Genomic DNA, 24,477 nt, shown 5'->3' with positions numbered 1-24,477 from the left:
TGCTTGTCGGTCTCATGACATGCTAATAGCTAATAGCTATGCTAAATATCTGGGCAGCAGAGATGACCTTCCACAGTAACATGTTGTTGACAGGCTATGCTAATCCACTTCATTCGCTTTTGTCACTCCTTTTTAAATCTCCGACTGGTTGTACGGTTAGAAAGCGATCTCTGAAGATTACTGGAATCGTCAGTTTGGAACTGGTCTGTAATTTCTATGTTTAGCTTCTGGGTTCACGTCACATTACCAGTTAAAAACTCAGGATTAATGTTTCCTTCTCTGAATTTCTGCTTCCTCTTTACAGTCTGCCAGCTGCCTCACAGTACATATACTGACAGTGTCCACAGTGGAGTGCTGTTTTAAAAAAATGCTGCTGTCCATTCAGGGAAAAGCTGGCTTTTTCTAGTAGTAATATGTAAAATCAACTTTTTTGAGTTATTTAAAGAGACAGAGGCCCAATTTCAAGGCAGTAAGTTGTAAAGTTACATTTCTTTTTGTCATATTTGATATATACTGCGACAGACTGACGACCTGTCCAGGGTGACCCCGCCTCTCGCCTGAAACGCTCGCTGGAGATGGGCACCAGCAGCCCTCCCGACCCCACTAGGGAAAAGGGTGTACAGAAAATGGATGTATGGATGGATATTTGATATACATACAGCAGTTTTATAACAACAGAAGGTAACATAGTTACTTTATTGTGCTATGAAGTGCTACTCTGTGGCTGGAAAACACATAATCCTGCCCGTTTAAGGGAAAAAAGATCAAATTAAAAACATAACTTATCCTCGTGAGTTATCCTCAGTTCCGCTACAATAAACAACCGACTCGTTAAAATCCTGAAAATGGTGCCAAAGGTAAAAGGTGCTGAGACCATTACTCTATTTTTGTTGAATTACTTATGGATGATGGAATTGATCTACTGATTTCAAAATGTATCTATTAATTTCTAACCTAACACTAAGAATTTATTTAAAGTTACTCTAGCAAAGTCAGATTGAGTTTTTCAGTTTTTACTATTCATTATTGCCACAAGAAAACGTGTAGCAATGCTTTTGCTCTGTGTGAACATTTTTGAAAATAAAAGGTCAGTGTTTCTCATTAAGATCCAAAAAACTGAGTTGTCAGATATTATCTGAACCCTAAAACCCCATCCATCACCTCTTCCATTGCAGTATCTCTCAGACCAGCTAACTGTGCTTTAAAATAATAATTTTAAAAAGCTAGTACGGTTTGAGGCTGCATACCTTGGTGTAGGCATGCTCCTTGCATGTGGGTATGATTTATTCTCTGGATTTGTTTGTTTGTCCTCTTGTAAGGATTAGACTGCCTGCTACATCATCTGAGGGTCAGTGTGAGTTTATGTCTGTAGCGCCCAGATTCTCAGTCTGCATCCCTCACCAGGGTAATGCTGTGGGTGGTTTGTTCATTCATGGTGCTACTCCGTCTGTGCATCTCTAAGGAAGCCTTCTCTTTGTTTTCTGCTTCCTTTTTAGTCACTGTTCTCCCACAAAGCACTACAAATTGGAATTTTAAAGCAAAAATCTATGAATGTTTGATCCAGGAGGAAATATCTTGTACACTGTCAAAAAAGGGGCTGCAGTTATTTAATATTCATGTTTAAGAAGCTCTTTTCTAGCTTTGTTATGTTATTCATGCTACTATTAATGATAAAACTAATAAATGTGTACATGAGAATGTTGATGTAAAATATAAAGATGAGTTTATGAAGGTGCTTCTTAAATTGATGCTTATGTTTGGAAATTATTTTATGTAACAACCACAAACATCAATGAGTTATACTGGGAGTAAATTTTAAATATTAAACAAATCTTAATATTACTGGATGCATTTGTATTCAATCCATTTTACTTTGACAGCCAAAGCTATCAAATGCATGCCACACTTTTCAGATTTTAGTTTTTGAACACCATCTTTACTTTTTCTTCCACTTCACTATTATGCACTCCACTGTGTATTTTCAGAGTATTTTAAGCAAAGGGGTTATTAATTAGATTGCAACAGTTTGTAAATTTAATTTCTGCAGATGAAAACTGTGCAGAAACTGGCCAATCGGAAGAGAAAGAGCTATTAAAGAACTTTGAGGGGTGAAGCGTTACTATTGCCTGATTTGAGTGATAACAGGGACTGTTGCTAATTATCAAACTAACAATGAAAGCTTTTACACGCCTGTTTATTACTGTTTCACTATATTTGTGTATAAAACTCTTGGAATGTTGTTTCTCATTCTTTGTATTAATTTGAGTCTTTGCTTGTGATTTTCAGCCCTGATGATATGGGAAGCTGCTGGTACATCCTGTTGTCAGGCTCGGTTTTCATCAAGGAGTCCATGTTTCTTCCAAGAAGCAGGTAAGATCACCAACCAGCCTCAGTGCTATTGGAAAGTTTGATCTTCCTGAAACATCAAAATGGTGTTCTTCCTGCTGTTTAGTGTTCATACTTGCATAGTCAAGAGATAAAACTTAAAATCTGGATGTTCTAGACCACTGTATCTTGTTCATTATAACTTATTCATATCTTCTGCAGAATTTAGTCATGACTCATTTTCTTTTTTTTACTTTACAAAATTTGTTGTGTAAACTCAATAATTTTGTCAGCACAAAGAATTATGAGGAATTTACAGTTAAATCCACAGGATTAGAAATGTCTCCCTGAACTCTGCACTGATCAGCACCACTGGACCCAAAACCCAAATGTTAAAGAGCTGAGATTTCACAACCAGAGCTGTAAAATGTGGAACTCTATCTGTGGGCGGTTTGGAAACAATGATCTTTTTATCCCTCCGGCTTGCATAACACACCTACGATCACTGAGCTTGTGGCTGACGCTTTAGCCATTGGAGCAGAACCCTCCTGGCTCTGCAGTGGGGGTCTTAACGGGTCATTCTTTGGGTTCTTATGAACATGGGAGGAATTTAAAATGGCTGAATTTAATCAGAGATGCTGATCTAGTCTGAAACAAATCTCAGTTTTACAAAGGTGAAATTGTGATCTGGATGCCAGATAATAATTTGCAGGTTGGTTAAAGCCAAACGTCTGACTTCAGTTCCTAAAGCTTTTACTAAGTGATGGTTGTGAAATAGCTGAGCCTCTGCTGAATAATGAGCTTATGTGCTAACTGATGTGATCACATTCTCAAGTTTCTACATTTGGTTGAAATTGTAAATATGTTGCATTAACTGCTTAATGATCAACTTTGGAGTTTTATTATTTGAGTAGGGAGATGGCCATGTTATTGCAAAAGTCAACATGTCATTTGGTTGTAAAAATCCACATTATTATTCACATTGACGAAGCAGAGGCCGATGTGGCTGATGGCAGAAGCTGACCAGGTGTTGCAGTCTGAATATTATGGGAAAACATAATATTCAGATTCAGAAAATCATGTTGGAGGAAAGTTTGGAAAGAGAAGCTGTTGATTGTTTTAATAACATGATCTGCAAACGGCAGCCAACATTAGACAACACTCCAAGATGCCAAGATTCTATAAAATACTCTTTTCACAACATGCAAAACTTGTTTTCTTAAAGAGGCCTCTATTTTTGGTGTGTAAAGTTGAATTAGCACTCATGATTTTCACAAATCCACCCACTTTTCCTGGGTTGGATTCATGAGGAAAACATGGGTGATGCTCTGATGCCATTTAGCTGCTGCAGATCTATGTTAGTTATGTTTTTGTTGGTTTCAATATTCCTCTACTGAAGCAATATGGGAACCAGCCTGGTGGCCCCTAACGCTATGTAGCCATTATAAATACGTGAATCAGGACAGTGTTCATTTGGCCATGAAAATGGCTGTTTGGCTCAAACAAGGTGACAATTTATTTGTTACTACTATCAAAATGTGCAGAATTTCTGCCTCCAAAAACAGGGATGTTTTGACTTGTATTGTTCTCTGGATTTAATAATGGAACCTGTTTTATAACCAGTAATGTGCTGCAAATTCTGAAGATATGGCTGACCCATCCCTTCATGAGAAATGCTGATACTTTGTCAGGAAATCTTTTCAAGCCTTGGTTTAGTTTCATATTCTACTGGTTAGCTGTTGGTCACCTTATGATTCGAGTCAAAAACAAAAAAAACTCCGCTCTAAACGACATAGCACCCTCTCAGCTTGAAAGGGAAACCATTTAATAACAGGAACAGTTTGGTTTTTATACTGGGGAACTGCAAGAAAAGTCCTAATCAGTGAATATGTGGAGGCCACCCCATGTTGTGTCTAAGAGTATCATTAGGGGTCTATGACCTCAGTTACATTTACCGTTACCTACTCAGTTTTGTCAGGTTTCCTCTTTGTTAGAATGACTTCTCCTCATTAGATGCTTTTTTGAATTTGCACCAGGAAGAAGAAAACACATCCTCCTTCATCTAGTCTATAAAGACTGTTGAGGGCAGGATGGCTCTGAGGGGAAATTGGTTGTGACATGAGGAACTGAATGGAGTCCGGCGGGACTTCCTGAAGCTTTTAAAGATGCGCTGGAATTGGGTTTCAGGCGGACCTTACCCAGAAATGGCTCTCCGTATCGAGACTGACAGCAAGGTTGAAAACCTGATACGGCTCCATCCTTCTCTCAGTGCTTCTGCTCTCCTCCCTGGTAGCTGTAGTGAGATCTGATCTGGGGGAAGATGAATGACTCAGCCGTTAAGTGAAGAAGTTGGAGCTCTTTGTGCGTGATTTCAGCCTTGTGTGAAATAAAATACAACTCTTATGAATTAGTCTTTAGGAGTGGGTGACGGATTTAAAGCGAGTGCAGGAGCATGGTCTGGTAAGCTTGATCAAGAGGCATCATGTCTTTATATTGAAGCTCAATAAATCATTATGGAGCTGCTGTAATGACAGATTACTAAAGAGTCAATAAGAATCTTCACTTTTCTATCTTGACAGCCATAACAGTGAAATGACACTGTAAAACCATTTTCCATAGCAGTGGTTAGTTTGCGTTTTGTAGGCATGTGTTGATTTTCTTCAAATTAGATAAAACTATTTTTGCAGAAAATCTCACAATTTCTTAACCAACTCCTCACTCGCTTACTCAGAAATCTTATTTTACATGGAACCGGAATATTTGACCTTTAGTTTTGGATTGACTTGTGGTGATTAAAAGAAAATCTCAAGTTAAACCTGGAGTCTTCAGTCTTAATTTATTACACATTTGTTCACAAATGTGTTTATTTTTGTGACAAAAACATTTTTCTGCATGAATAAAGATTTTATATATGAACATGCCAACATTTTTCATGATTAAGAGAAGCATAAATGCATGAATGTCTTATCTAAAGCTATACAATATAGCTTGATTGTGCAGATTATTGCAACTGACCATTTGAAAGACTATTGTTGACTTTGTAAATGTTCAGCTAACTCAGATATTACTGATTATTGATGCCCCCAAATTTATAGGAACATTTTGGGATTCCTGTTAAAACCTGACCTTGTACAAAGAAAGGATTAAAGATTAAAGTGAGCAAGTTTGGTTCTGAACTGACCCATTTCAAGCCCACATAATGTTGATTGCATGAATTTGAGCGGAGACTGCAAATCTGGCCTTTTTGCCCAACAATTCTACAATGATGGTCTAAAACCCCTAAACTTGTGGATCTTTCCCACATGGATTGAAGCTTGGATGACATGTTTAACCCCATGGATTAGAAATGAGATCTCACTAAAGTTCATGTTTCGAAAAGTAGTTGAGAAAATACTTTAACAATATAGTTTATTTACAAAAGCCAGCAGTGTAAGTGCACAATTTGCTGAATACAGATTGGTGTTCTCAGGTTTTGCAGCTTTTCTGACAAAACATCTAATTAACACAAGTTCTTGGAAATTATTTAACTTAGGATGATATAACACTTGAGTTGTAAGTATAGTGTGTCAGGTTTTATACCAGCAACCAATCAAAGCCATATTTAGTTTAATTATAGATTTGGAGTAACTGATTTTGGGTAATGATTGCCTCTGAATTTCTCCTCGGTGTTCCTCAGCTCTTATTTTACAGATTTTTCTCCCATCCTTATGTGACTCAGACTTGTTGCTGTACGCAATCCAGTTTGCTTTGGAAACCTTACAGATTTTGTTTACTGCTAAATTTAGAAATGCTAATTGTGGAGATTGTAGTTTTTCATGATGGACTGAGTAACACAAGAGGAATTGTTCTGAATGTCGGAACAACTTCTCTTTAAATTAACTTGATATCTTCCCCTGTATTGTGAACTTTATTCACCCTGCTAACGGTTTAACTTCCCTCCCTGCTGAGTCGGTTCATTATGAGCAGACTGCTTCTAGAACCTTCAGCCACTTTTAAATGAATCAGCACCTGGTTAGTGGAGGAAAATCAGGCTGATGAGTTAATTTGTGTCTTGTGTGTCGCGAAACGGGCCAGTACAGCTCAGACTGAGAAAAGCCATTCCATCTCAAGTTTCTGTTGCATGACTACTTGTGTTTTTTGTGTCCAAAGCTATTTTCAAACTGCTGATCTTTTTTTTTTTTTAATTCCAAGTAAAGGAAACATGTCATCTTTCATCCAGCTAGTTGGAAGTGCACAGCAGCAGTTGAGGGAGAGGAAGCAGCCAAATATTCTGTACTCCATACAATCTAATAAAACTCAGGTTATTTGAGCATGTTTAAAATGTTGGAATCTGTAAAGAAATGACATTTATTCCCATTGCATATACAATTGTGAATAACCTTGGCCATATTTGTGTTTTTATCAGAGTTCATTGAACCACATGCTCTTGGTAAGTTCTTTGTAGACTAAAAGTGCCAATATGAAAAATTGGGCCGATATTGATATTATGTTGGATTCTAATATTTAACTGTATGATAATATACATCAATTTTGACACTAACAACATCAACCTTACTTCTCTACTTTAGTTAAAACCCCCACCATCCTGCATTACATAACTGTGACTATTACATGACCAAACACGCATCACATGGCTGACCAACCCGCATAGTCTGCAACAAAATGAAAATAAAGATTGGTTGTTAATTTCAGTCCAGTTTTACTTATCAAACCACTACTGGCATATTGATGTCGACATGTCGTCCATCCTGACTTAAAACAGGAGTTTTAACGTTTGTTAATCAAGACAGAGTTGAAAGATTAAATTTCATCTCCTTTCTCTGTCTATGAAACGGTTCCTATAAAATTGTTCACTTTCTTTGATTTGGTGCTTTACCCACTTATTGTTTTTAGAAATCAGTCATCATCAGTAAAATTTTGCTTTTTGACAAGAACCCAATAAAAAAGACTTTCATGTCAAAGTGAAAATTGATAATAGTATTATTAATTGCATAAATATTCATCCACTTTAAAGTGGCTGACCTAATTTAGCAGAGGTCCAGCCAATTTGTGCAATTCGTCTCACATTGAATGGAATGGAGATCACCTGAGTGAAGTTACTGATTTTTAAAGACTATGATCTATTAAGTTTTTATTAGTGTTCACAGTAAATTATAGTCATTTTTCAAAAACAGACTGCCATCAACAGACTGCTTTAAGGTGATGTGATATCTTTGCTGAGTCATGTTGAAATTTAAATATGTAAAACATGTTAGAGAAGATTCCTGAAACTTTAAGGGAATTTCCTCTTATGCATCTGGATTCCAGTAAAAGGATTGAGTTTAGTATAAACTGTCCAATTAAAAAAAATAATAAAAAACTTTCTTAAAATATATTTTTATTGAATTAAAACTAAAAGATTTAATAAAGTGAGGAATTTTTACTGTAATGGGAGGACAGCGGTCTACACCTAACTACAACATAAATACCCTGAGAACAAACTGTCCTCCCTCCCTCTCTCATGCGGTGACTGTAGCAGGAAGTGAGTTGTACGCTGGAATGCTGTCTGTCGTCTACGCTCCACATTACGCTGGGAGAGAGGAAGGGCAGACGAGAAAGGGGGCAGAGCTTTTAGACAGGAGCTGATCCACACACACACACACACACTCACTTTCAGAGCCACACACTCCCATTTCACAAAACGCAGATCTCCGACGGCAGCAGCGGGTGTGTGCAGGACGATATGCTGCAGTCACACATTAGTCCCAGAGCTTGGGACGGATTTTTGGGACTCTTTCCGGACTATCAGGAGGAGATATTTTAAGGTGGGATCCTGTTGTCTTCCCAGGTGGCCGTGTCACTCTGCGAGCACTTTAGTGTGACAGGGTGAGTGCTCACGCTCCGGCAGCAGCTGCAGCTTCTTCAGTCTGATTCAACCTAAAGACATGATTATAGCTCTCACTAGATCTTCCGTCGACTCTGGAGTTCAGGGTTGTGAGCTTAAAGTGGGGCTCGTCTCCACGCCGGGAGCTGGTAGCTGTAAAGCAGTCACGTCTGGAATGTGAAGCACGCCTTTGAAGTTATTTAGGATATGTCAGCCAGGAACGGGTGTGTATTTATCAGGTTTGCGACTTTTGGTAACTTTATAACCAAAACAAGACATACTGCTCATGCTGCAGGGGTAAATGCGTTTAATATGTTCCAAATGAATTGCTCTTTTAGTTGTTTCAATCACACTTCTTCCCTTTCTTGTCAGTGTCAGGAAACTTGTATTTTGGGAAGTTAAAGTCACGAGTCATTCGGACATTCTTGGCCTCAGTGATGACTTCTATTTTGGGTCTGAGGGTAAAGGTTTAGGCTGTGTGTGATCCAGCCATGATGATCCTCCTAAGCATTCTGTTCATCTTTGCCAGGTGGGCGAGCGGTCAGCTGCAGCTGATACAGATGCTCCAGAGCGCTTCAAACTCAAATGTGGTTTTCATCAAATTATGAATCATGACCAGTCACTCCTCTCCTCCAGTCTCTTCTCTACACTCTTCCAAAGTGTTGTAAAACCAGGGAATCTAAACTTTATTCAGCTTAGAGTGTTGTAGTGTTAAAATCCAGCATTTCCCTTTTAGTGAGTTTAATACCTAAGCAAAGTGAAGAGATCGTATCCACCCAGATCAGATCCAGGATCCAGGCTTCAGGGTTAGTGATCCCTGTGGAATGATATTTCAGATGTGCAGGTTGGTTGGAATGCTAAAGGGCCACCAAGGCAGAGGAGAGTCTGTCAGAGATGACTGAAATGTAGCAGCTGATCGTTTTCCAGGCTCTAAGTCAGTTTACTCTGGATGATAAAGGTAAACTGGTTGGCTTGTCTATAGAATTACAGCTTTAACCTTTGGAATAAAACGCCTAACACTTTATTGGATATAAAAGCTGGAGGTGAAATGATGTTTGCGGTTTTTGGATTCTGATTTTGTTGAATTGCACAGTTTACCTATGAGCTTTACTACTTCTGATGATGCCCAACTTCCTAGTTTTGATGCATTCATTTACAAATTAGCATGCAACTAAACGAGACAGGGATCTGAAACCAGGGCTCCAACTCGTGATTATTTTATTCAAATAATCATTTATCCGATATCTTTATTGTACAAAGATATCCGATATCTTTTTTGGATGAGGATATTTGATAAAGATAAAAAAAATTGGCACAGGTTTTGCCAAATTTTTATCTGATTAAGACAAATCAATAATGCACAGAAAATTGAAACCAATAATTCAGCTAATTTTTTGAAAAAAGAAAATAAAAATGTTCTTGTCTAGAATACCATAACAGCATTTCCTCAGTGCATGCTTGATTATTTGAAACAAAGGATGATCTACAGCTAGAAAAATGCTTCTGATATCAACATATAAAATCTAAGCCCTTTCTGATTGACTTGTCAATACAGTGTAAAGCTGATTGTTTATTTTTTAGATTAACCATTTAATAGTAAGATAATAAAAGATGTTTACTTTTAGATTTATTTATTTATTTACAATTTGCAGTTGGTGAAGATAAAACAATACCTTTTGAGGAGTTCTGGGTAGAACATAATTAAAGCAGATTTTTTTTTCATTTTGAGTACAAAGTGTATATATTTTGTACAGTTTTGGCTCAATTACTGTTCTGAATATGTTTTCAGCAATCTGCCTTTTTTAGTCTGTATGCTCCAATAAATTCTTTATTAATTACTTCATCAGTTGACTATTATTTCAATAGCTGGTTCATTACTATTAATCTGATTAATCATTTCAGCCCTATCTGTAACAACAATCTGTAAATAAAGATCTTATATGCTACTTTATTGCACCATTTTATTCTTCTAATTCATCAATGTGAAGAATCTTCTCAACTGTTTTCTTTGTACATGGAGAGCATGTCCTAGTCCCAGCAAGTGAAGGACTAAATGAATAGTAGCAGATTTAGTCAGGTTCTTATCGTTGGTTTAAACAATAGTAAAAGAACGAAAAACAATCAGTGTTGCAGCTTTTCTGTGTTAATAATATGAGAGTAATGATTCATTCTGACGTATTTCTCTGGTTGTTAAATTTGTCTTTCTGGTTTTGGAAGTTTCCCATCTTCTGCAGTTCTCAGGAAAGCTGAAACAGAGCTCACTTCAGACTAAATTCCTCATTGCTTGGTAATTCGTAGGAACTGCTTGGTGCACTTCAGCACCATCAGTTTTGCTGATAAAAATCAAGTATTTGTATTAATTTTAGAAGTGACACCATCCCAATCAATTCTTCACATAATTTCTGCTCTTGCAAGATTTTTTATTTATTTATTTACTTTCACTGCTAGTCCTGGAGCACTACAAGCTTTAATCTCCAAACAAGATAGGTTTGTGTTCCTCCCCCACGCTGCACTTCCATAATCCCTGCTTTAATATCTCACATTGCCAGCGGTGCGTTTATTTTTTATGTAAAATTGAGCACTGGATTACTAATGTCAGGAATGGAGGAGCATGATTGAACATGTCACTCTGCTGTCTGCACTGGGCGTCCTGATGCGTTTGTGATATGTATATGGGTGGAAACACAGCTTAGAGCTGCTGGTAGCATCAGAAGCAGACCTAGCTTCCTGTAAAGCCACTGCCCCCCTGACAAATCAGCAGAGCTGGAAACCAGTTGCAAAAGAATTACAGCATTTGTCTTCTTGTTGAGAACCGCAATAAAAATACTGAGTAAGCTCTTCGCGTCGGTGTGTTTTGTCCCGTGGTGGAATTCAGGCTTGTGTTTGTCAGGGAATACAAGCAGAGTTACAACAGCGTTAGACTGAAGCTCAGGCAAAGCAAACAGCAACAATCAGCATTAACCCACTCGCTGCCATCGCCCTCAGGCTGCCGCTCATGTTTTCTTTGATTTAACACAAGCTTCTTGGCTTAACTTATTGCTTTTTAAATTGTTGAGTTATCAAAGTGAGCTTGGAAAAATGCACTTTGTCACTAAACAGACAGACTGACAAGAGTTGATAAAGTTTCTAAGCGTTTTCTAGAACAAGAAAAGCAAAGCCAGTGAGATCTGCTTGGAGAAGTGAATGTGTCTGCTCTGTGCCACTGCAGCCAGCTGGTAATTATTTCCCAGCGTGAACAAACCCCAGCTATAACATGTAGCCACAAGCCCAAAGTGTTTATGTCCTCTGGGCCTGAGGTCTGCTCTCATTGGCCACTCACTTAATCTCTGGGCGCCTTTACCTACCTGAGATACCAGTTTGCCAGTGGATTTTAAACATCTTTATAGCTTAGTTGATGACATTAGACAACAAAAATAAAATCTTTAAATATTGAACAAGCGGTGGTCTGTAGTCGTCATCCATCATATATAAATAGATAATTAACATAGGGCTTTTTTCTCTTGGACTTTAGTTTCCTAAAAGCTTTTGCTTCACCCTGGTTGTCAGTTGTGTGGGTTTCCACTGTGGAGTCCAAATCCGGGTCGTTTATGGAAATAATGTCTACTGAAGCTGAAACATCTTCCTCTCCACAGAAGATTACAGGGTTGGATCAAATACCCTGAAATCAGATCAATACAGCATTTATCCTGTAATATTTCATGGTTATTATGGTTTAAAAACCAAGTAAAGTCACTTCAGACAGTGTGGTAACACGTAACTATAAATGGACTTTAAATGAACTGTGTTGATCCCGAATCAAGAGTCTGTGTGGGAGAGGCCAGTGGTTCAGTTAGGAAAATAAAAATCTGTCACAGCGACCACACTTGCACACTTTAGTAGAGTCACTCCAGACCTTATTTAAAAGTACACAGTGCAGCTTTAGCAAACTTTAAATTAATCACTGACACAAACATCATTGTTTCCTCAACTTTGGAGTTGGAGGAAAACTTTCACCAACGCTGCAAAAACACAAAGTCACACAAAGTATGTTTGTCTAGTTTCTAGTGCAAAGACTTTAGTACATTTGCAATAAGACAAAACTAAGTCACAACATTTTCAGCACAACAAAGGAGCTTGTTTTAAGTAATTTAAATAACTTCCCATAAGTAACAATATAGCAGTAGAACCAGTACTTTCTCATCAATATTAAGGAATTATTCACTTAAAACAAGCTTCTCTATCTTGCTGAAAAGTTACTTTTATGTGAGTTTTGTCTTATTTCAAAGGTACCATGATATTTACAGTAGAAACTAAACCAAAAACATTTGGCAATATTTTGTGTTTTTGCAGTGACAAAACTCTGGTCGAGGTTTCAACCTGGGGTTTCATCCAGAACTTGTGCACAATGGGTTCGCTCTGAAAATAATTCATATGTCAAAAGAACATTTCTAAACGTTAAAAACTTTTATTAGTTAATCCCCTTGTTGCCTCTGAAGGGAGAATTAACCACCACTACCAGCTATCAAGTATGATGGTATCTTTCAAACGTGAAATCTGTTAATAATCAACATTACTTGAATGTTAGTACTTTTAAAATAAAATAGATGCTTTTGATTAAGAAGACTATATTTTAAAATGCTCCTATATCTGAATGATGCAAACAGAGATGGTTTGTTACCCTAACTCCAATGAATCTCAGGAGTTTATCTAACCAAACAATGAGCCAGCAATCGAGATTTGGGTCACATTGTGAAGCGAAAGATGTTTAAAATAACAAACAAGGACGCTCTTGTTTGTCTAGATGGGAATCGTGTTCTGGACAAAGGCAGCATTCTTCCCAACACCCACAACTGGGATCTGTATGCTTAAAATTTCCATGGCTGAGAATCTTTTTTTTTTTTTAATTCATTTTGGATCTTTGCTGCTTTTAATATTTCTCTGATCATTAGAAGGAGGGCTTGCTGTACAAACTGACGTCATGAGAGTGGAGTTTTCCAGAGCCGGGTGTTTCCCTCCTGAATCTGAAAGGAGGCGGTGTACAGTCAAAGCTTTTCACTGTGTTTGGGTAGAAATACATTTATGGGATTCTCCTCTGATCCTATCTGACAACGATTAACAGAGAAACGTGTTCATATGTGAATATAGTGCAAGTCAAACCAGACTCTGTTGCTTTAAGGTGCATTATTGATGTTTTTTTTTTCTTGTTTAGTTTTGGGAAGCGATCAGCAGGCAGCCTGCGGCGTGGATGTGAATGCATCGTCCTTGAACCCTCAGAAATGATTGTGGTGAGTTCATTTCTCTGCTTTTTAAACTCCTGCTCAGAGCAGACTTCCTTTGTTCTTATAAAAAGTGTGAAATCTGATGTATTTTCTAAGATAAATAAGTAAATAAGAAAATAAAATGTTGCAGATGTTTATTTTTTCTCACTTTATTCCCATTGGCATTCCTTTCTTGTATCTTTTCTTGTCATTATGCCCACTTTTCTTCCATGTGCCCTTCCTACTTTCCTTCTTTATTGCTTCCTTCTTTCCTTCCTTATTTCCCTGCTTACTTACTCAATTACTTCTTTCCTTTTCTCTTTCCTTCCATACACTCACTGTATCCTATCTGCCCACTTTTTCTTCTTCCTTCATTCCTTCTTCCTTATTTCTACTTTTTTCCCTTGCTTTCTTCCTTCCTTGTATTCTTCCTTCTTTCCTCACTTGTGTCCCTTTTTTGTCCATCATTTCTGTTTCTTTCATCATTCTAATCATCTTCATTCCTTGATTACTTCCTTTCAGTTTCCTTCTTCTTTCCTTTCACTTTGATGTTCTACTTCCCTTTTGTCCTCCATTTATTCCTTCCATATGCCCTTCATTCTTTTCTTCTTTATTTACTTTTGTCCTTTTTTCCTTAACTTCCTTCATTAATTTCATCCCACTCTTTCACTTTTTGTGTCCTACTTCCATCTTTCTGCCATTGCCTCATTCCTTCCTTCTGTCTTTCCTTCTGCTCTTTCTACCCCTTACCTTTCCTTTTCTTCTTACTGTTCACTGTAGAAATGTGTTCCATAAATTTGAGGCCAGTTTTAGTTTATATTTTGAAATGACAGTAAGTGCTGGGAGCTGAGTATGGATGACTTTCTCTGTGTAAATCCACTGAAACTTCAGAAAGCAGCCATTAACGTGGACATGAGTTCACTCGCATGTTGCATCATGTCTTAATGGATTATTGTTAAACCCACAGTTATCCACTTACCACCTGCAGTGTGAAAGTTGCATCATCCTGTGTGGCCTGCTATATAAACTATATCAAGTTGTAACACAAAGTGGGCTTTAGATTGGAGGTTCGTTCAGCATGTATATACTTTTGATATATTATTAGGCATCAAGACCTTTGTGTTCATTAAATTTAGATTTTTCCCTCTTAATGCGGCTTTGCTAAAATTAAAAGTGGCTGAGAATAAAATTTTCCCTCAGAGCAAAGCGCAGCGGCCAAGTTGGCAGCAGGAAACAGTCATCTGCTGAACAGAAGCTAACTGGGGCCTGAAGTCACCCCATAGACTGCTGAGGATCCTGCCAAGACACATTCAGACAGCTGCAACTTCAAGTCTGTTAATACACCAATGCAATGCATCGGATCTGTTGACCTTTCAACTTGCAGAGTAGAACGCATCACAGTTTAAAACCTGAAGAATAGAAGAAAACCCAACTGAAGTTTATTTTAAGATGAATCTGCCACCTTTTCACAGATGGACCCATCCTCAGAGTGAGGTTTTATTCTTGGAGGCTTCATAAATAACGCAGAAAGTAAAAGTCCTAATATCTATTGATCAGTTTCATGCTACATCAGGCCTGAGAAGATTTAGATTACAGTTGCATGAGACACCAAAAAGCTGCAGATATGACATCATGAGTAAAATACTGCTGCAACATTTCTTATCAATGTCCTCAGTACTAAACCCGGAGCATTACTTTGTAACTACGTCACTCCACTTTGGACAAGGTTTGTGTTGATAAGATGGCTTTTTATGGTCTGTGGCTTTATGAAAGATAAATGTGCTCATCTTTATGATCAGTCCATAAAGAAGAAATGAAAGCCACTAAATCAAATCTTATGGCTCAAATAAAAAACAAATCTTGGTACAAATATGCTGATTTTATTGATGGGTTCAACATGAAGCCAAGTGCTGAATACTGATCATGTGCAAAAAGCTGTCCTTGTTTTCTAGCTTCATCCAGCCACACTGTTCAAACACACGAAAGCAGCTTCACACATTAAAACTACAAACTTCAGTGTATTTTATGTAAATTTTATCTCATATTCTAAGTAGGACATTTATTTTTATTAATAAAATGCGTTGAAATTGCAGTGATTCTGCCACCACCATGTCTCATCATGTGAATGTACTGCTGCATAAAATCCATTTTATTTTCAAAGTTCCTTTTTATTTTTTCCCCAAGTAACAATTTTTAAATTTTATTTCCATATCTTCCATTTTATCTGTGTATTAACTCAATAACAACAATTTAACAAATCAACAGCCAAACATTTCCATATTTCCTCGTGTTCAAGTTTTATATTGTCATGGTTCAGCAGAACATTGAATGATTTTGCAAAGTGTTTAAAAGTATTTAATTTTTTTAACATAACTTAAACATAAGTATAACCTTCCTTTTGAAATGCATTTCAGTTGTCATCACCAAAATGTCAGATAAAGAATCCTGCAAACAGTAAAAGCTTCCAAAATAACATTTTTTCTGAGAGAATATTGTTTTTGACACAGAGCAGCAAAACATTCAACAAACCTTCGCCTCACTTTTTTCTGATTTTTGGTCTTTAGTGGTGCATTATTTTGTTGGGATGCCAATATTGGCATATCGCTACATTATTATCAGATATTGATATTGGCAAAATTTCCATTTTGGTGCACCCTATTATTTTGTTGTGGAATCCTGCATAAACTCTCACAAAAATACAATGAAATCTGCGGTCATAATCTGACAGGAAGTGATGAAACTGTTTTTAGTTGCTTTTTTTTGTTAGTTTTTTATTTTTACCTCATAATAAAATCTCACCCATGAACAAGCACTGCAGTCTTTCAAGGAATTCAAGCATGCCCTACTTTCATCTTCCTTCCAAGAACAGCAGCAGAGGTAACCTGCATGCTGTCAGTGTTCAGGAATGACAACAGACTTCCACCTCTGCAATCACAGTGCGTCTTCATTTCACATAATTGCCGTCTCCATGAGTGCAGATAGGACGACAACTCCAGCAGATCCTCCCCCCTTATTAGCACCTCCACCCTGGTCTGCTGGCTGCTAGCTGTTGCTTTTGCTATCCCAGAAGCCAAGCCGTTTCATAATTACAGAGCAGGATGGATCAGAGGTTCCCCTGCTGCAAAGTTTCCACTCGGCTCCATGAAGCTGCAGTGAAATGAGCACATTCATCCGCTGCCGAGGTGCCTGTACTGTACACACACACACACACACACACGCACACGCACACGCACACACACACAGCTTAGAGAGAGCAATTAGACACACAAACACGCTTTTATGCCCTCGCTAGCACACAATTCTGCTGCTGTTGTCATGGCAGCCGTTGGTAAGGCGGAGTGAGGTTTTTAGCAGCGTAATCCCAAAGGTTGAGCTGCAAGAAATGTGAAAAATAGCGAGAGAGAGAGATGAGAAGGATTGGGCCCCGAACATGAAGATAGAAAAACTATTTTAGGATTCCCTGGTAGGATGAGAGCCGTCCTGTTCCAGTTTTCCATGTTTTTTCTCCTTCTCCTCATTCATTATGAATGGAAGCAGGGATTTAACCAGATTTTAACTTAAGGTAGCAAAGTGTCTTTTTCTGCACGGAACTTCATCTTTGTTTATGTCTGCCTGTCAGTCCGCCTCTCTCCCAGCTCACCAGTCTCATACAAATTCCTCACTGTCTCTTGTTTTGTGATGCAAGCATCCTTTGACGTCGGTGTGTGCCGCGCCGCACAGCCCACACACACACTTCTATTTTTACGCAACCAGAGAGGCGGGAGGCAGGAGGGACATGGGGGAGTTTTGTTATTATTTTGTTTTCTTTTGCTGATGGGAGGATGAGGAAGAGGAGAGGGGTGTAAATGAAGACGAAGACGGTCACTCCCCTTCTATCCGTGTTGCTTGCAGGTGGACTATATGGATGAAAATGAGGAGTACTTTCAGCGACAAGCCTCGCACCGACAGTCCCGGCGGCGCTTTAGGAAGATCAACCAGAAAGGCGAGCGACAGACTATCATCGACACGGTGGATCCGTACCCCACTGGAAAGCCGCCTGTAGCGCGGGGTTACCACACGGTGAGTTTCAGCCAGTGTTTATCCTCGCTGTGTCCTCCGCTGTAATCACTGTTGGGATAACTTTGTGTTTTATGCCTTTAGCTGATCTGGTCAGAGAAGGTTGTGCTGTGATGTCTGGTCTTTTGGTGGGGGGGTGCTCGCTTTGCCCTGCCCTTCTGCTCCTTCATGCTTTCTTCTGATCTTTGCTGATTTAAATTGTTTCCCTTCTTCTTGTTGGATTAGAATTGCTCCACTTCTGTGTCTGTTTAGAGACTCTTGAGACCGTTCAGCTTTCTGTTTGTTGATCTGTCGTCTTTTTAATTAATGTTTCTGTAGTTTGTTCAGCTTGTCTAATTGAGTCTCTTCTGGAACCTTGTTTGGTGTCAGAGTAGCTCTATTTGTGATTCATGTTGGGGTGTTTGTGATCTCTTTAAAGTGACTGGCTAAGTCATTAGGTTTTTTTTCGTAGAGATGTTGCGTTTTCAGTGAATTTACGAAAAAAATTTAATGGCATGTTTTCTTCCAGCTGATAGGCAGTGCACATGTACTGGAGGTGGAAATAGAAATGCTATAGCTGGAGAAAACTCCACTTTCTTTAAAATCTTATTAAAAGTAATTCAAACCGCAGATAGTAGAGACGCACCAGTCAGGCTTTCCCTGACTGAGACCGATTCATGATTTTCTTCAAAGTCTGCTCTGCCAGTCCCAATATTTTTACTAAGGATTATAACATAAGAGACACTGGTTTGCAACTTCGAACCTTCCACAATGGTTCTTTATAACTTTTTCTTACAATTAAATAGATCCAGTTACTGTGTTTGAATATGGATATAACAAATGCAAGTTTTATTTTATATTTGCACTGAATTTCTACAAAGAATGACACTGTGAAACTATCAGTCTTAATTTTGATGCATTTAATAATAGAAAAAAATCTCAATATTTGAGCTGCAGATCAAAACTAAATTGTCAGATTTTGATCTCTTTTTTTTAATCTTTACATTGAAGAAAAAATAGCTGGTTGCTGAGTGTTGTTCCTCCACATAAACTCTTTTCACTTTAGTTTATTTCCCTGGGAAAAGAAAGCTCAAAGAAATAAGTAAATAGCCACCATGCAGTTCCTGCACACAACTTCCTGTTCCAAAGCCTTTCACAGCATTCCTCTCGTTCCCAGCGTTCCCTCGGGTCCTCGTCAGGGTACTCGTCTGTTTTTGTCTCCGACTTTGTGAATCTGTTCCTCTTAAAAAGGAGAAACGTAATCTCCTTCCAGCTTTTATCACACCCCACTCTGGTCTCCAAATACATGCTGGACGGTTCTGAACTTTCTCATGGCCCGACATCTCTGCACGAACTCTGAACTCTGTTCTCGGAAACAAATTCTGTGAGAAGGATGGAGCCTGCGCCATGACAACCAGTATTACCAAATGGGAGCACACTTAGAAGTACAGTATGGAAGGCATATTATTTAACAATAACGCTGTTGCTGAAGGAGAAGGTAGTTTAGATGCTGAATATTGGCGGTTGCTAAGCTGGCATAGCATGCTAATCTGTAGCATTTAGAACGCCAGGCATAACCCAAACGTTCCTTCCTTCCTCCCTGAGGCTTGTTGAGGAGGAGAGAAGCACAACAAAGAGATTCTTTGAAGCGAAAGAAGAAAAGGGCTTATCTCAGTCATCGTCTTTAAAGTAGATGTGAGGACAGGTGTGGAACCGCGGAGAGAAAATCAGTCCATAACCTCAACTTCCTCATGCCAGTAGAACATGCAGCCAATCCAGAAGAACATCAAGTCAGAACAAAAACGTTGATCCACGTCGCCACCTTTAAGATGACGCAGGATGATTAAACAGCATTTTGCCCTTTGAAAAACTAGTAAAATGGTTCAATTCTGTTAAAATGTTTGAGACACTAAATTATGTATGTTGGAAGGGACTTAAAAGTCTGTTGATTTTATTTATTTATTTTTTTTATGTGAAATTATTGAAGCTCGAAATTTATTACATTTGTTTCTTTATGACTGAGATGTCATCAAAGGCACTTTTTAAATGAACTTATTAAAAAAACAATGCCTTGAACATGATAAATTTGATTATAATGAACAGGGGATATGTTTTTATTATTTTTTTATAAATTCAGAAAAATGCTATGTTTAATTTAAATGCCTGATGCTTGTAATAACTTAAAATTAAAATCATCAAATCATATTTGAGGTAATTTTGTAAGTTGATGTCAATGATGTTAGATGACCATATGACATGGCATCATTTCAGTCTTGTGAATTGAATCAAAATCGCATCGTCACCCAAACAAATCAATATATTATTGCATTATGACAAAGCTGGTAATTTACACCACCACATTGCTGCATCAGTTTATGCACATCACAAATGCAGACAACTGTTAGATGCAGCGTTTAGCAGGTTGTTAGATTTAAAGTGCTGTGCATTTATTTCCTGAATGTCACTGCAAAGCTCCTGAAAGAGTGACATGGTGAGTTAATCCTGATTTAATATCATTACTACAAATTTTAACAAGAATATCATGATACCATGTTCATCTCATATTGGGCCACCCTAGTTTTGTATGGTGGGCTGGATTTGGACTGGGCCACAACACAAAGGGATGTTTTTATGCACAGAGTCATCTGGTCATCAGATCAAGATCTGTAGCAGGGTTTAAAGTTTTCCTTCTGTTTTCACATTTGTACATAGAAATTAGGGATAAATCAGCCCCATTTTCTTATTTTTCCGAGATCACCAGGTCAGGGTTTTTAAAGATTAGGGCAATTTAATAAGTATTATGATACATTTTTTAGCTGCTTGTTCTATATTAATCATAAAGTTGAAAACATGATCAGATCCATGAAAAGAAAGTCAAAGATGTCTAAATTTTGTTTAAATGTCAGCCACAATACTTGGTGAATCCTGAAATAACCGATTTCTTTGCTAGAAGCATCAGTGGCCTTCCTGATTTAAATAGAGATTGTTGTATAACTCTCAGGTCCCAGATTGTTTGCAGGCAGCTGTGCGAACTCCTCCTGTCCCTGAGCAGCACTGGGTCCAGGTTGTAAGCTGCTGCAGAGCACCATGGGTGAAAAATCAAAGTCAGACTCACCTCAGATTGAAGCTCCCAGTGGGAGGGCTCACAAAGACAAACAATCTGAAGCTGAGCTGTTGTTAAGGGAACTTTATTAGGCCCTTAAGGTTCAAACATGATGGAGGATAATTCCTTAAACACAAACAGAGTCTGCTCTCATGAATGTAAGCATGTTTATTTTCTGATCTGAATGAATTCTGTTGCACAGACTGAACTGGGATTAATATTAACATCCATTAGCTGATGAACTTCACTACAGTTCAATACATCACCTGTTACTCTGTAAAGCCAGAGATTAATCAAGTCAGGAGTGATTTATTACTTTTATTTCCAAATTGCCGGAAAGTCGTAGTGGTTTGTCATGTTAATCAAAGAAATAAGCATCTATAATATTAATCTTACTGCCTGTTTAAGGGCTGCAATGTAAACATCACATTAGGTTACTCGATAATTTAGGCCGCATTGTCTCTTTTGAGTGTTCATCCTGCAGAAAGTTGCGAAGTAAAGGGATTCAGGTGAGCTGACTGTGTAGATTTTACTGTTTTTTATAGAACTGCATAGATTCCTGCTTTTAATGTCAGATCTCAATTTCACTCAAAACAAACAAATTCAGGAAAGCTTTAGTAGTTTGATAGTTAAATGCCACATGGATGCACTAGAGAAATGATCTGTGGGTTTCTCGAGTGAGGTAATAGTTTTTTATACAAATAATTATCATTTGTGCATTAAACTGTATTAACATTGGCATGCTGGGTTGACACACCAATGCCAACCTGGCAATTGGTTGGCATTGGTTGTTTAGTCTAATTCTTACTCCAAGGAAAAGTATTCAAGTAATTTTTCTTCTTTAGTGTATCGTAAATAAATCCAAACAATCATTTTTTATCGTCACTGAAAACAAAAAGACTGATTTCACATATATTTCTGTTTCCATGGATAAATCAGGGCGTGAAAAAGGACACTGTTTAGGATTCAACACATGCCTCCTGTGTACTCAACACTGTGAGTTGACACTTGTGTGCCTTGTTCAAAATGAACACACACACATCTGCACACGCACGCACGCACACACATCTGCACACACACTCGATCTTTTTATATTTCCCTTCCAAATGGCTGATAATCTCCATTTCTCAGTCACTCTGCATTTTGCACCTTATCTCACATGTGCTATCTCTTCCTCTAAAATCGACTATTTGAGCCGTCGACCCAACATATACACACGCACACACACAGGTTTTCTCTCAGATCTCTTTCTCAGTCACTCTCTTAAGGTCTTTGTAGGGATTCTCTGTCACTCAGACTAGAAGGAAATGTCAACATGGCTGCTGTTGATGGATCTTCTTTACTGAATGCTGCACAGCAGATCAGATCCATAGCTCTTTTTAAGTTCTTGATTTGGATTTCTCCCTTCTATCTTTATTTAAACTCATCATTAATTCCAGGAAGACATTCCCAAACCTAGAAGGACTGGTGTATCATTTATTTTTAACGTGTCAGCGAAGTTTGCACCTTCCAGGTAGATGTCAGATCATTGATTTTCCTTCAGCTTGACTGTTTAAAATGTAACTCCAACCTCAAAAGCTGAAACTATAATAGAGTAGTTTCTCTCCAACACTTTGGTCGTTTTCTTAAAGGTCACCACAGAGGTAAAAACAAGAAGTCCAGCTCAACTATTTCCTAAAATACCATTAAAAAGTATATATTTTTTTCTCTTTCTGTGCTTATATAGCTTCAGGAACCGTCAAATTCAATGCTAATTTGACTTAAACATAAAGAGAAAAGTTTTACTCTGTTAGCTGCCCAGAACCGTCCCAAAAATCAGGACTTATCTGCAGCGAAAACCTTCTCGTCCCCGTAGAGAAAGTTAACATCTACAGTCTTCCTTAGCGCTACTCTTTGGAGTTCAGCCAATCAGCACCCAGCATTGTATTTCAGCTTCCCAAGCTGATTTTTTTTTCAGATATTTTAGACATGTTCCTCAGATACACCGTGGGTCAACTACACAGCTTTTGTTCTTTTATTTAATCACAACACTGATGTCACATGTGACCATCAGTGATCATTAAAGCTGTTGGTAAAAAGTGTGTGATTCTGTGATGTGTTTAATTGAAACTTGGCTTTCACAACTTTTTTCTGCTGATTTGTTCATAACTTAGATGTTCTTATTGCAAAGGTTTCACAGTTCATATGCTAATCTGGAGATAGAAAAAGATAAAACCAGGTGTATGATTTATTTTTAACATGTCAGCAAGGTTTGCACCTCCAGTTTCTCACACCCTCAGCTGAAAAGTGGCGTATTTGATAACTCTCCTGTCTTCTGCTTCCTTTCACGGCTCGCCCCCTAACTCGGCTTCCAGGAATGCAATAAACCGAAGAAGGTACCGTATCCATTAGCAGTGTTTGTCTGTTGTTTTCATTGTGCGTCTTTTGTTTTCTAGCTGCATGTGTTTGGTAGGCTTATCTGCGTCTGATTCCCCATTCGTCCTATCTGTAGCTGCTAGCAGACTTCCTCAATAAACACCTTCCATTTGCAGGCGCGGGCGCTGATAATGATGGAAAGGGAAGCTGTGCTCCGCTCTCATATTCTATTACCATCACGTCAACAACAATATGAATTGAATTGTTAATAAGAAGGACTGATAAAAGACGCCCATTCTGCTGCTGCCATCCATTTTATCTTGATTTTACTTAAAAAATAAAAAAAAGCAACCACTACCACATCCAGTTGTCAAGTAATGACAGGGGGATGATAACTATCACTCTTATACAACTTATAGGGCTGTAAAGTGTGATAATGGTAACAATTGAGATGATTGAGGTGCATGTTTTTTCCCTGAAGATTATCTCTGGGCTCTTTGGATTATTATTATCTCTGTTCTGGCTGTCGTGACAGATGGAAGATTTCAGTTTTAATAATTCTGCTGCATATAGAATGCTGTTACACCAATAGATCTGCAGCTTTTTCAGTCTTTCATTAGGGTGCTGCAGTAACCGGGCGGAAAGGGATTAAGAGGGAGAGGTGGAAGAGATCAGAGCTCAAAGCGCTGATCGCTCGTACCTGCTGGTAAATGCAGAGAGAACAAACCTGCCACTCTCGGCTACAGAAAAGCCGTGCTCCTATTTTTAGAGCTGTCCTTTGTGACTGCCTGCTCTGCCTCAGCTGCGCAGAGTTACAGAAGCCTCACTCTCGCATGGAAATTGTGTAGGAAAGGCAGTGATCAAAGCAGAATGAGTTTATTGTACAATTATTCCTCATCCTGCATCTGTGACTGCTTGGTTTCTCAATGATCCAGTTGAACTTTCAGCGTTTCTTTCATAAAACATCACGATTGTTTAAATTCGATGCTAATTCCGTGCATAATTCATTCTTGTATGTTTCAGCTTTCCTTTTTAAATGAATAGAAGTGGCAACAGTGAAAGGAGTTCTTCATGCTTTTATTGTCAGCAGCGTGTGGGTAGACTATGCAGTTTTTATTTGAAGTATCCTTTGTTTCCTTGATTTAAACACCCACGCCTCTTTTCCCCAGCATACACCACAAAGGCAACAGCCCTGTTTGTTGTTATTAATAGCCTAATATCAAACATTAAGCATTGAATAAAGTGGAGCAGATATTTTTGGCTCAATAGTTCAGCTGAAATAGAGGCTTTTGTAGGTGAAGGAGAAGAACTGCTAGCTTATTGGCTGGGCTTCAGTATTTAACCTGTGGTATAGAGAAAGCTTAGGTTGCCAGGTCCTTTTAGAGACCGAGTGTTTGGAGCATGATAGATGGAGAACATCTATTTGAATGGTAATAAGCCTGCATGGCAACAATCCCACAGTTTCCCTCATTTGTGTCTTTGAAACATGATGAGAATCGGTGCTTTAAGCTCATAATAGGATTGTTTGATCAGGTTATGGTTGAGCTAATTTGCTTGAT

General features: G+C 38.2%; 1 protein-coding gene across 12 annotated transcripts in view; it reads left to right on the top strand.

Annotated features, from left to right (window-relative positions):
- Positions 1-24,477, top strand: part of rapgef2b (Rap guanine nucleotide exchange factor 2b) — a 100,145-nt gene that overhangs the window by 38,084 nt on the left and 37,584 nt on the right. For 7 of the 12 annotated variants that reach the window (XM_081611891.1, XM_081611884.1, XM_081611889.1 and 4 more), the window contains exons 4-7: positions 2,287-2,370; positions 13,377-13,452; positions 17,317-17,484; positions 22,918-22,938. In XM_081611891.1, the coding sequence (XP_081468017.1) occupies positions 2,287-2,370; positions 13,377-13,452; positions 17,317-17,484; positions 22,918-22,938 (349 nt within the window). Of the gene's footprint in view, positions 1-2,286; positions 2,371-7,969; positions 8,191-13,376; positions 13,453-17,316; positions 17,485-22,917; positions 22,939-24,477 lie in introns of those variants that run through there. The other 5 variants (XM_081611892.1, XM_081611886.1, XM_081611885.1 and 2 more) reach the window with 3 other exon arrangements.

This window comes from Poecilia reticulata, chromosome 10 (assembly GCF_904066995.2).
Source record: "Poecilia reticulata chromosome 10, P_reticulata-male-v2, whole genome shotgun sequence".
NCBI lineage: Eukaryota > Metazoa > Chordata > Actinopteri > Cyprinodontiformes > Poeciliidae > Poecilia > Poecilia reticulata.
This window is presented reverse-complemented; position numbering and strand designations above follow the sequence as displayed.